We start from the raw sequence: 13,646 nt of genomic DNA on the forward strand, positions 1-13,646 counted from the left end.
AATCAAAGCACAGAGCTGGGAGATTAAATTATGCCAACCTTTTCCTAACTAATATATAGTCCCTGTGCCAACAGCTATTTGGACATTTGTAGTTAGAAACCTTGTCATCAAAGATGTTTGACACTTGCTATAGGTGTTGTCTGTGCTCATCTGTTAGAGAGAGGAGTTTCTGCCAACTTACAGGCAAGTTTGATGACTTCAAAGGAATAAACATCCAATACACCAAAAATTCCCCGGAAAGGCCACATATATCTGCTGCTGCTGGAGGCTCTTCTGCCACTATACCATTGCCTGTCCTTTGCAAACTTGGCTAAATTGGTAAACCCTTTGAAACACCACCCAAACACCACCCAAACAAAAAGCCTCAAAGTTGAAGAAACAAACCTCATGTGCTGGGCACTCCTAGCAGGAAACAATGAGCATTCTTCTTAAAACAGAAGTCTAGAAAAGCTTTGGAAGCAGCTACAAAGCGCAAAAAGTTTTTTATGGAGAATCACACCTTCAAGAGCACAGTGTGTGAAGACAAGCGTTGAAGAATTGTTCTCCACTCAAAACTGGCAGAAAAATACATTATATCAAAGATGGAAAAAAATTAACGTCAAGTTAAAGGAGTTCAAGACAGACTAGAACTATTTTATTAAATCGGGAACAACACCAGGCCATGGGCTGTAGTCCAGTATTAAAGCTCAGGAAAGTGCATACCATTCAGAAGGTCAGACAAGTGCATCCTCACAAGCTGCATTCTTAAGCTGAAGTGTTACTGATGGAGCACATGTTGGAAAGAAAGAGAACTAGGACTGTTAAATCACTTGTAGAACCAGTACACTGAGAAAAGATGGCCAGAAATGTTTTTATTTTGCACAAGTATAGAACAACATAAATGTCTTTAGACACTTTTGAGCAAAGTTCCTTAAATCCCAAGGTACATCCAAGTGTGCTAATCAATGATAACTGAATAAGCAATGAGACAACAGGTAAACACACCTCCTAATAATGTTGCTCAAATAAATTAAAGCAGAATATTTCTGAACCATCAATAGTATTAGCAGATGCTCTTTTTTCAATCTACTTTTGAAGCGATGTCATCACTGACTAACTTAAAACGATCACATTTTTCTACAACTAGGTACCCTCCTCTAGACTCTCAATCAGAAAGCAGGCAAACTGAATGGCTGTTTTTTGAAGGGGAGCAGTAGATGTGTCTGCTCGTGCAGTACTGACTAAAGATTGAGACAGTAAATCTTGCACAGACAGAAAAGATAAGAGATATGTCTGACAGTCCACTGGAATTTCACTTGTTCTGCAGACAAAATAACAAGGTTGCTTGGAGGTAATCCAATAAACTGTTCCAACAATTATTAACAGAAAGGATTCAAGAAATGTGGAAAAACTGTTAGATTAAAAAAAAAAAAAAAGCAAGGCTGAAGATTTCAAAATTTCTTCGTTTTCAACACTCTCATTAAATGCCTGAATCTCCAGAACCTTGCTGACATTAGTTAACCTTTAAAATGAAGGTTCAGGCATGAAGAACCCTCTCATAAAACACGAATAAGATCCAACGTTATCCTCAGCCGAGGAATATCAACATTCAGCACTTTAACTTCAACTCTTTCTCCAGGACCTAACCCCAGGCTTCTTCTCTTCTTCACTTTAGAAAGTTTTGCTTCTGTTATGTTTCGCACTGGAATCAAACCTGCTTTTCCCACACCAATATCAACAAAAACTCCAAATGGCGTTGCATTTTCAACTTTTCCAGTCAGAACAGTACCAACACTTAAGTCTTCAAAGCAGACTATGCTTCTCTTGAAGTCAGGTTTATCAAAATCTGTTATAAGAAACAAGAAACAAAAATAAGACACTGGAGAAAAAGCTGGCATTATTTTCTAAGGGTTGTTTCCTGCTCATTATTTCTAATTAAGAAGTCATCCCAAGGTAGCTCTAAAGTCCCAAATACTGCTTCATTAGTTTTTTAAATAAAGACCCATCTGTGATAAACAACTGATTTCTTGTATCTTATGAATCACTTTAAAAGACTACGATTAATGGAGTAATAAGTATAGTGAACTCCATGGTATGAAACTATCACAAGGGGATCAGAAGCATGTAGTTTGTTAGCTAGTGACTGAAAGATTCTTTAAATGTTATTGGAGCTAGGGAGAAAAGACTTCAGGTGACTCTTACTTGAGCTACATAAATTATACATAAAATTGTATTCCTATACAAATTTGCATACAGGAAGGTGAATACTCAGCCTCAACACACACTAAAGAGAAAAGTCAACAATGCACTGCTCTTAGGCTTGCTGTTCATTTGCACCACGACATCACACAATGAACTGCTTCCCATGACATCACACGATCAACTGCTTCTTTGCACTGACAACTTAAAAAATCACACACGCATGATATAAGCAATATCCCAATATATTAAAGTCCACATTCTGCATTTAAGGGCACAGACAGATTTTTTCAACTCTCTTGTTACTTGCTTACCACTTTCTGCTCCTGCAGAAAACCCTTCTGACTCATCTCAACAACTTCCCTTTCAACCTTTTCCTACTGCTGTTTTACCTTTTCCAAGATATTACAGGACTGAGATTTTCCACTGAGAGCACCACCAAACCAGGATTGCAATAATTTTCCTATATTTGCCTTTGAGAAATAAAATACAGCCTGAACAAGTTTGTAGCTAAAATGCACTGGAAATCAGTCTGTAACTTCACCAGGGTGTGGATCAGACCCCAACTGAGTACACAAGCTGGCAAATGCAGCAATAGGCCTTGAATGACACAAAATTTTCTACTGAAGAAATGTACCTAATTGCTTAAGTCCAAAATGGTTAATCCTTTTGCAACATTATACTGTGCAGTGGCACTTCAATGAAAAAAAACAACTAAACAGCCATTCAGGGCAAGAAGCACATGAAGATTCAGAGGAATGATGGGAATCTTTTTAAATGTTTGCAAACCTGTTTCCCCCCCCCCCGCCCCCATCCTGGCAGATTCATTACAGTTACCTGATTAGCTGTTCAATGTTAAAAAGACAATTTCTTGCAAGAAACGCCTTGCAAGACCTTGGCTAGAAAAACATTCTAAAAATAATATGATAAAAATATTCTATTATTTCCCTTTCCCCAAACAATTCCTCCCATTTTTCTTTGTACTAAAATCATTCAGGAAAAATAAACACCATAGAATTTCAATTAAATTTAAGAGGATACAGAGGAAAGCTACTCTTTGTCTGTAATTCCCTAACATCACATCTCTACTGTTGGGAACAAGGGAATTGAATCTTAAATCAAGATCATTTTTTGAATCAGGGTAGAGTACAAACCATTCAATCTGCCCGAGTCCTGTTAGATGTGATACATTTCCTCACTGATGGACATTATCAGGGTTGCAAAGACAATGAATTACAGCTATACAAGGCTACTAGTCTGCCTACAGTAATACCAAAATGTACTAGAACAGCAGCATATGAGTTACTTCCACTGAAGATCCTATTTTGCTTTTATATCTTCATATGTTAATAGTCTACCCTACTGTAATTTAGATGTGAGACCACCAGAACAAATGGAGACATGTAAAATACACATTTCCAAGATCACTAGTGGAAAATATTTATAATATCTGCAAGGAAACTACTAAGGAACCCACAAAAGGAAAACAGGTTTTTTTTCTTTTAAGCATAACTTTATTATTTGTTATTACAAGCCTGCATCTTTGCTGCCTACCTTTATCTCTTGCTGTCATAAGAGAATCCAGATGTAAGTTTCATTAAACAACAGCATCTCCAGATGTTTTACTTCATCGCTTACCTCATCTTTCTTCCCCTCCACCTCAAACTGTTCAGCACTACTGCAAAGTTCTAGCTAAGGTAGGTCATGAGCCATGTGTTCCAATTACACTTGTTGCCAGGAACTAGTGCAATTGAAGAGCAGAACTACACACTACTACAGTACTGCTCCACCGGCCTTTATTACTACTGTTTCAGCTTGTTCTCAGCATTCCCCTCCGTGATGGAGAGCCAACACACATTTAATCAGTATAGAGTCAACATATTGAAACTATTTCATTTGTTAACAGCCATACAACTCCCCTCTCTATGGCTGAAAATACCATGATTTAAGACAGGATACACACTCCTTACCTACTGAGCTGGAAAGAAACATCTGACTATGATACAGCTTTAACCTTGCCCGAGAAAAGAAATGGAGTTACAAGTCCGTGAAAATCTACTACTGACTTCAGAAGAAAACGTGCTGTTTCAAAACTGGTATGTGGAACAATCAAAGTGAGATTACAAACTTCAAAACAAAGATTTACCTGTTCGGATGTCAAAGCCTTCAGGCTGAGTCAGACCATCAACGATCAGCTGCAGTGTGTGCACCGTTGTATTTAGCCTTTTGGCTGTGCCTTCCAGTCCTTCCTTTTGAATGACTGCATTTACTTTTTGCTGCATATCTGATTTTCCTATGTCATTTGCGTTTCCTCCAATTAAAGATAAAAACCTGGGAAGTTCAAACACAGATACAGAGAGAGATTTGTAACATCCTTTAGTGGGAATGGAACTTTTACTATATTTAGGGGGTTTAATTACTTTTGCATTGATGTGTGAACAAAACTTCTGATAACAAAAAATATGAATAGTGAACAGTTTCCCAAGTGCGTATCCTCTCAACTCATCACTGATCAGACACATACACGGAAACTTAGAGTCTATCTGTATACATGTATCTCCTGGAATAGATGACAAAACCAGAAGCAAAATTTAAAAATGTAAATCACTTCTCAGACCAATAATTTCATCTCATGCTAAAACTGAATCTGTTCATGACTGAAAGATGTATTTTACCACAGAAGTTCCCTAGAAATAAGTGAGAGTTCTACAATATTGTCATTTTTATTGTCACTCTCATTCAAATTAAAATGAATAGCAATTTAGTAAAACAACAATGAACATTTAAAATATTAAATTGATATGAAGAATCTTTAACCAAATTTAAGAAAAACTTTACATAAAATACTTCTCTTGTTGATGAACTTCATGACTAAGAACAATGAGTTTTTCAGAAACTAGAAAATTATCAAGTTGAAGTAGTTACACGACACAAACTCCCTTATCTTTCCCTATTGTCACATACACACACACATTGCACATTGAGACAAATATGGACTGGCATCTAAAAAGGCTGAAAAGAAATACTTTAAAATAAATATGTCTTGATCTGTGATCTCTTTTTTTTTTTAAATAAAAGAAAAACCCCAAAACACACTCACTGAGGTTTTTAGTTCAGCAATGCTGGCACGTTTGCTGAGAAGTGCAAACAGATGACAAAAATTCACATGCAGACCCTACTCCTTCTTATCAGCTGTGATGCCTTGGATAATGTTTACTTATCACTGAATAAACGTCCTTATTTTACTGAAGGACTTAAAAATGCAAAACAAGTGTTTAATGGACATAAACCAATGAAAATGAGGATGCAGCTCATAGAAGCAGAGCCACATTGTACTAAATAAAGCAATTTGTCCTTTTCTCAGTAGCCACTTCAGTTATCTGTTCTGCTGCCCTGCTCTGCATCTCACCATGAATAAGCCTCTTCTACCCCGCTTAACCATGTCCCTTATTGTTGGAGGGAGGCACATGTTTTTTTGCGTGTTTTCCACCCCAGCAGACAGGTAGAATTATTGTCCCTGTCCTCCAGAGACTGAGTAAATGTTCCTTCCAAATTCCTAAAAGAGATCCCTCCTTCCTGTCCTTATCCTACTTCACAACAGGTGTAAACTACAAGCCACAAAAGAAGCGTTGACCTGCAGGTTCATGCCCTGCACTTGGGAGCGGTGGGAGACATTGCAGCTCCGTAAGAAAGCAAAAGCCCCCAGTACTCATCCTCCTTTCCCCCCTCAAAAAATACATGCTGTGCTTTTATCAAAACCTGAGGCTAGTATTTCTTCTGGTAGGAGACACAGTGGGGTTTTCTTTGGTTTTGTTGTTATCTTTTTTTTAACCTGAGGAACCCAACTGACACTATTTCAGGTGGTGAGTGATATAAAGTTATATGCACTGAAAACAAAATTAAATTTCTTTTTGAGAAAATATAAATGGAAGGAACATAACTAAAGCAATAACCAGCTTTCAGTAAATCACAAAAGTCACCTTTGAGCACAAGGGCAAATCTTCACTCTGAAATGCCCACTAATTTCGCCAAAAGGAGGACATCTGTGAAAATTGGCTGTCAGGACCTCTACTTTTTTACTGAATTCAAGTGCAAGCATGGTAATTTAAGTGTACTGTTTGCTCAAACACATATATTTGCACTTAGTAGTGATAGATATAATTTTCACATTAATTTTCTTAATGCATACAGATCTTTCACGTGGCAATGTATGAAGAAAAAAATTAATAAGGATTCAGTGGATGATACTGTTCTCAGGATTTACTGAATTTTGTTTTGATTGACTGCGTTTCAACTTTCAACACCACTTCTTAAAGTAGTTTGAGATGGTTTGGAAACAAAGTAAATATCAAAACAGATGCAAAATTGTTTATAATATTAAATAAACATTTTTATTTTCTGTAAGCTAACAACAACACACTACTACTCCTCAAATATTTTGGCTAATAAGAGCCTATATAAGAAAAATACCAGACCTTCTATGAAACCATCTTCTGTTGGTCTCAAAAGAGCACTAAAAGTGGTTTCAATGATAATACTGAAAATGCGCGTAGGTGCAGGCGAAGTGCTCCTCACAAAACTGCTGGGGGCTGCTGGCTGCTAACGCTGATGGATGGACAATGCCCTGCCAGGGCACTAGTGACAGGCGGCAGCTGCCCCAGCTTTGACTGACATGCCAGATGTAACACGACAAACCCAACCAGCCTCATGACTCAATCTTCTAAATAACGTAGGCTTTACTGCCCGCCCCTATAAACAAGTTTGCTGACATTCACATACTTGGCTTTATTTCACTTCAAATGGAAATTCAGCTTGAGTACCTTCAAGTAATATTTTTTCACCATTAGGATTTCGCAGAAGCCCATTCACTTTGTAAATCGATAACAGGGTGGGTTTCCCTGCTAATAAGTGCAACCACATGGAACAGCCACCGATGTATTAAAATAAAGCCTGTTACGTACAAACTGCCGACTGTGTGGATAATGCAATCAGAATGCACGGCGCTACGTGCGGGCTGCTGGAAAGAAAACCCTCTCGAAACAGGACACAACCCAGGTGCCCGAGCCCTCAATTACTATTCATGAAAGTTATTTCACCCCCTCCTCCTTCCTCTGCCTCTCACACCCTCCGGAAATCCCACTGAAAGTATGCATCTGATATTAAAAAGGATTCCTCATCTAGACAAGGGTGGTAGGTTTGGGCCCTACATTACCAATTACAGTTGTTTCAATAACTTACTAACGTGGTTACTGCGCAGAATAAAATTTTGGCTCCACCTCAAGATGATGCTGAAAAAACACGTGCCCAAGTCTAAGTATATGACAAGTCCCACTGACCTCAGCAGAATTATTAATGTTCTAAAATTATTAATTAATTATCAATGTTCTAAAAATCAGGCATTTGGTTAAGAATATTTCAGAATTACAAGGTATATTACAGGCAGAACAGAGCACTATAACAAGGCCCAGTGTGCACAAAAGAAATAATCTTTAACAGAAAGAATATATTTCTACTTTGGAAATTCTCACCTTTTCAGGTTAGGTTTTGGTAAAAAATATGTACTAAAATATTCCACAATAAAAGCAATTTCTTAGTGATTACAGATGTAGTTTTTTTAAAATACTGTTGGATCTAGTTATACATTTAATGTATCATTTTCACTCAAATGACCATAGCCTGAAGGCACTTAGAATAAAAATCAATATAAAGCACAAATCTCTGACTGAACAGTGGTGCATTACATTGATCATTTCTATTTTTAAATGTCATTGCTAAGAACAAAGTTAAATGTTGCCTTATTAAAAAAGCAACCAACAACTTCCTTCGAGAGTTATTTCAAGGTCAGGAAAAAAAAAGATATAGTCAGAAAGAAGACTATGGCGGGGGGAGGGGAAAGAGTTTTCCCTTAATTTACAAATTTTGATCTTCGTAAAGTTAAACTATCTCACTATGATCTTTGAAATATCTCACCCAATTTGTAAATGACAGTCCCAGGTGCACACCATAGGAACATGAATGATCTGTGTAAAAATGAAAGCCCTTCAAGTATTTTCCTGTCTACATATGTAAACTAAATAACATGTTGCAGTAGTTCAAGTGTTATGTTTATCTACTAGAAAGATAAAACCTAAAGAAAAATTAGCAGAAATGGAAATGGGAAAGACAAGATGTTTCTTCTGAAGTGAGGTCATTCTTATAAGATATACTATCCTTATTTCCTCAAATGTTGAGTGTCTTGAGTGAACAGCGAACTTTCTATTCAAGGCACATCAACTCAGATAAAAGCTGCCAGAGCCTTAGGAGAGTCTTTCAGAACAGAGTGAGATTTAGCTGGTTTAGAGACTTTGAGTTTTATGGGTTTGAAATTTAGAAGATACTCAGAAACCTCTGCAACCACCTTAGTTTTGAAAGCAATCTTTGCAGTCTTACAGGACCTGAAGAGAATGGTCATGGCTAAATCACTGATGTTTTTATTTAATACATAATTTCATCCATCTTACCCAGATAAAGAAAGAAAAGTAGCATAAATGTAACAAATAAGCACATCATGTTCACTTAACATACACATCTGCACAAAATTATAGCACAGCCCTTGCAATGCTTAAAAGATAATGCAAATTTCAGTGGAATGCAAAAAACAGTCAGAAAAGAGTAAAAATATTACCAAGGGAAGCCTTCAGCAAATTTTTACTGAAGAAGTTACTTTAAACCCCCCAAAAAGCGTCTTATAATGTGCAGGAGTTCTAAAGCTTTGCAAGCGTTTTAGTCACAGTCATTTCTGTTTTATGTAATCATTTCCAGCAACACGACTTAAGATCTGGGAGTACTGGATTCATTACATTAAAGCAACATGATACGCCATTACATCTTGTCACAGTGCACACATGAATTAAGGGTAATGCAACATAATCACTCTGAAAACAAAACAACTTTGCATTAGCATGTGCTTTGTTAGGTAAAACGTACATTCACGACAGTAGCAAACTTAAATTATGCAGACATTTATGATTCAGTAATGCTTTGAAATACAAAAGCATGATTCATATAATACAGATGTTGACTGTTCTTGTTCTCACCAGTGATATGGATCCTCCATTTTCGACTACTGTTGCAGATTACATATCAAACAATATTTGTGCATTACTCTCTGTAATTAGTTGCTGGACACAAAGTTAAAGTTTCAAATATATTTAAAAATATTTATGTGGTTTAGCCAGATAAGGGTATTTCACCAATATGTTTTTCCTCAAATGTGTAAATTATGAACATTATAGATTATCTGAGTGCGTGAAGAAGACTAGAAAGCACTCGGATAATTTATGACGTTTTGAACATATACATCTAAGGAACAATGAGTTTCTAAATGAGGAAAAAATTTCAGACACAGTTACACTGCAGTATAGCTCCTTTGCTACCATACCGTTAGGCACACTCTTGCTGGCTGTTTTCATGACTACCAAGATATCACATAACTGAAGCATAACCCCAGATACAAAAGTGAAACATGATTAGTTATCCACAAAGAATTAGTACTACAATTAAAAAAGATCATTCCATGAAAAGCTTATTTTTTTCGTTCGTATTTTTTTTTAAATGCAATCAGTAGGAAGTTATTTAAGTTTCAAAAATTTCAACAAACAAAAAAATACCACTTGATTTATGGGTCTAGTATTATAGTGTTACTGGAGAGTAATTCTTTATTATTTCCTGGTTCTTCTAATAATTCTTCTTAACTGCTTATTTTTCATCACAAAAGTTTAAAAATGTCTTTATGGGACGGCAATTAGCATTGAAAATCTTTTCTGCTCTTCTATTTAAGAAGATTACTTTCACAAATATGTCCTCTAATACTCCAGCTGCTAAGTTAATAGTCAGAACTGCAAATGAACTGGCCTTCTAAAGTGATGCATATGAACTATGATTTATTGGGCTTAATGGCCCTAATTCTGCAAGTGTTCTCTTTAATTAGGGTTAGCCATTTCCTATTGGAAATAGTAATAAAGATTCATTAATTTACTGAGCTTAACTTTTTTTAGGCTTTTTAAAAAGAAACGTAAGACTTTACTAAAAAGCATTATTTTGCACATTAAATAGCTTGAATACGCACACACGTGCACATACTCAAGTACAGTCTTACTGAAGTGGACAAAAGATGTTCCCGGTTACTTTGCAGTGAATTTAAGGAAAGGCATCCTACCACAGTAAAAACTCCTATCCTCTGTAAAATATTCACATGTAGCTGCATTATTAAATAGAACAATTTGTTTTCATTGCTCAAACACCATACCAAGTAACTGATATATTCCCTCCCTGATTTCTAGTCCCCTTAAGCATCGCCCCAGCTGCCCAGTGACATCGAGGGGACCTGGCCAGAGCATGCCAGCTCAGCAGAGAGCTGGAAATGCCATCAAAGGGCAAGTGTGCAGTTGCATAACGGGCAGAAGAGGCAGACCTCTTTCTTTTGGTGGTCTTTCCCTAATCAACAGTTTTCCTTCTGCATTTCCCTAAGCGTCAGTACTTGCCTTCAAAGCTACCAAGCGCAGCTACTTGTTGCAGCTTTTCAGCAAAGCAACTGAGACACTACCAATCAGCTGCTACATCCATCCATGTAAGTGACTGGCAGAAACATTAGAAATATTTGAAAAGTGATCAATCCCTCTACAATGGAATAAAAAATGTTTTCAACATAGTGCTCATTGCAGTAAAGCCTTCAACTCCAAATGTTTTACTTTGGTGAAGACAGGCACATGAATAAGTGCTTTGCTGAATCCTCTGGGGATTTTGAAGCCCTTCTGGGGATATCAAGAAGCACTATATCAATACACATCAAAGGGTGAGACATGAATCCTCATTGGAAGTCACTCTGCTCAGTATGTCAAAAAACTTCTCTTAAGGCATAACCAACCGCAGCGAGCAGTACTATCCTCTACCAGGCAAAGTCCTAAACTTGGGTAATTAGCCAGGGAAGATCCCCATCTGCATTATGCTAAATCACAACTTCAGATCTTTTATAAATATTGGTAAAATATTTCTAAGTCAGACTGAAATACAACCTGTCTGCCAGATGCTGCAATTTGTGAGGAACAAATACACATTCTGAGTGCCAACCTTTAGCAAAGCGCATTTTTATGAGATTTAAATAAAAGTCAGTAAATGTTAAGATTCAGTCATACGAAACCAACTGCACCCAGCAGACTGATACAACAAAGCAAAAACATCGCAGTTTCTTTCCAGCATTTTGGTTTATAAGCATAACCTGGTTGTAACTTCTTGGGACTTTCTAAACGTTTCCTCGGTTTTCCTAGCCGTTCTTTTACAATATGTACCAAGAAATTGGATATGCTCGACATGTTGTATTAATTGTATATAAGAGATTCTGCCATTATAGACTGGTTTTCACATATAAACTTTTCAGAAACTTGAAACACAGCTCTGCTTTGCAGGAAAACAGACTGCCTACAAAGCTGGGGGTTTTTTACTTAACTTTTAGGAAATCCTGATTCATAATATTTAGAGGTGTTCATAAGCTTGGTCACTCCCCATGACAAAGTCAAGCTTTGACAGTGTGGAAACCATGAACAAAAATGTTTTGGTCATCTGAAGATGTGTTAAATCACCAGTAGGATGTTTTCCAGTTATTTTACAGAAATTGTACAGATTTTAAGTTGTTTAAAAGCCATAAATCAATCATACCAGCACCATTTGTGCCACTGTAGTAAAGATTACATCAGCGTTTCCATTATAAAAACCCTATTTTTCCGGACTTTCTAATTCAGCCATAAAAATTGGCTCTAGCCTAAAGCTTGGCAACCAAAGTCACCACTTGGGAGCAATTCTTTTAACCAATTTCTTTTTTTTTTTTTTTTTTTTTTTAAATGGATTGGCCTTTCAAGCTACAAAATAGTTCAGAAAATGAAAATTAGCGGTTTCAAATTTTGGTGAACTTCTATCCCTCAAAAATATTGTTTTAAAAACTGATAATTTTGTATGTCATAAATCTGTAATGTGGACTGTTGCTTTTGGGTAATTTGGATAGAAGCAGTGGATAAAGAATCACCAGCTTATTTAGTTTAAAAATAAATGTAACTTCCCATGAAAGCTTTTAATCCAATAAAATTTTCACAAATGATTTTCTCATGGCAAGATGTGGTAGACATTGCATGAGGAAGCCTTTATGACTCATTTATGCAGTATCTATTCCATTTATTTTTATTTCTGTGGTAAGAGGTATGTAACTGTATTTTGATGCCTTGAATCAAATCTGCCCATCTTCAAGGCAACAATTCTGCCCTTTGTTGGCACAGATCCACCTCTGAGCTTGCCGTGGTCCCTGACAATGTTCTGTGTAAGTACAGAAAGAGAAGAAATACTTGGAAAGCGGCAAAGAAACAGAACTCCTTTAAAATGTATTTTGTTTAAAAAAATATGTATTAAATACTGATTCTAACCCACTAACAGTCTCAATTTTTCTCATGCACATTAATGTAAATTATAAGAATTATCAATTAGGTTTTAAATCTAGTTCAGTTCTAAGATGTTAACAAGTCCTACGGATGTTGGTTGATTTCAGTAAGACACCTCAAATCAACAACATGAACATGATTTGATCTTCAGGCTCTCAGAAGCTTTCTCATGAACACAGGCTCAGCAAAAGGGAATTACAAGCCCGGTCCCATCCACTGCCTCTCAAAGTCAGCAAAACTCATTAACAGCCTTGATGAGCTTTGGACTGAATCCTCCATGCGGTGTGAATTCCTAGAAGATTTTTTTCTTAATTCATATTTAGGCAACAAATTGGTTTGGATAGCCATTTCCATAAGTTTCAGGAAGCTTAACAGCTCATACACTTTTTTTGAAAAGTCCGTTTAAATATATAACCATTGCTAAATTATAGCATTAGTTGCTTGAGGGGAGGATGTCTGGTTTATATTTAGCCCTTATGTCATCAGTGTCAATTTTTAACACTACACCTCTTGGCTTTTGTCAGTTTGCTGCAGAGCTGCATTTTCTTTTCTTCAAATAGCTATTTGCAATGAAAAAAATATTAGAGATATTTGCCCCCTTCCCCACACCATTTTGTGGTATCAAGTTAGTGCATGTTAATACAATGTATACCATAAAAGTTATCACCTTCATATTTCAAGGAAACTATCTTTTGATTGCAAGAAAAAGAAAAATGCTGTAGAACATAGAGTACATTCATAGAAAGCACAGAAAGCACTTTGAGACTTTTTTCTCACATCCAACTACGTGTACAGATACTCGTAAGAAGGCAACAGAGAAAAAGCCCAAAGAAAACAGAAAAGAATGATTCAGTTTAGTTAGAGAGACAGATACTATGCTTACTAGTTTTGTTGTTCCATTAGCAAATATTGTTATTATGTTTTTATGTTTGTTTTTAAATCAACTGATATTCTTTTGCATAGAAAACCCTGTATGGTACAATACCTACAACATGCACTTGGATC

General features: G+C 36.4%; 1 protein-coding gene across 3 annotated transcripts in view; it reads right to left on the reverse strand.

The window, feature by feature from the left end:
- Window positions 1-831: 831 nt before the first annotated feature.
- The window catches only part of SRBD1 (S1 RNA binding domain 1), a 137,285-nt gene continuing 124,470 nt past the window's right edge, over window positions 832-13,646 (reverse strand). For all 3 annotated transcript variants that reach the window (XM_068406691.1, XM_068406699.1, XM_068406682.1), the window contains 2 exons: window positions 4,325-4,509; window positions 832-1,825 (listed from right to left, as the gene is read on the reverse strand). In XM_068406691.1, the coding sequence (XP_068262792.1) occupies window positions 1,536-1,825; window positions 4,325-4,509 (475 nt within the window). In that variant the 3' untranslated portion in view covers window positions 832-1,535. The remainder of the gene's footprint in view (window positions 1,826-4,324; window positions 4,510-13,646) is intronic.

This window comes from Nyctibius grandis, chromosome 1 (genome assembly GCF_013368605.1).
Source record: "Nyctibius grandis isolate bNycGra1 chromosome 1, bNycGra1.pri, whole genome shotgun sequence".
NCBI classification, from domain to species: Eukaryota; Metazoa; Chordata; class Aves; order Nyctibiiformes; family Nyctibiidae; genus Nyctibius; species Nyctibius grandis.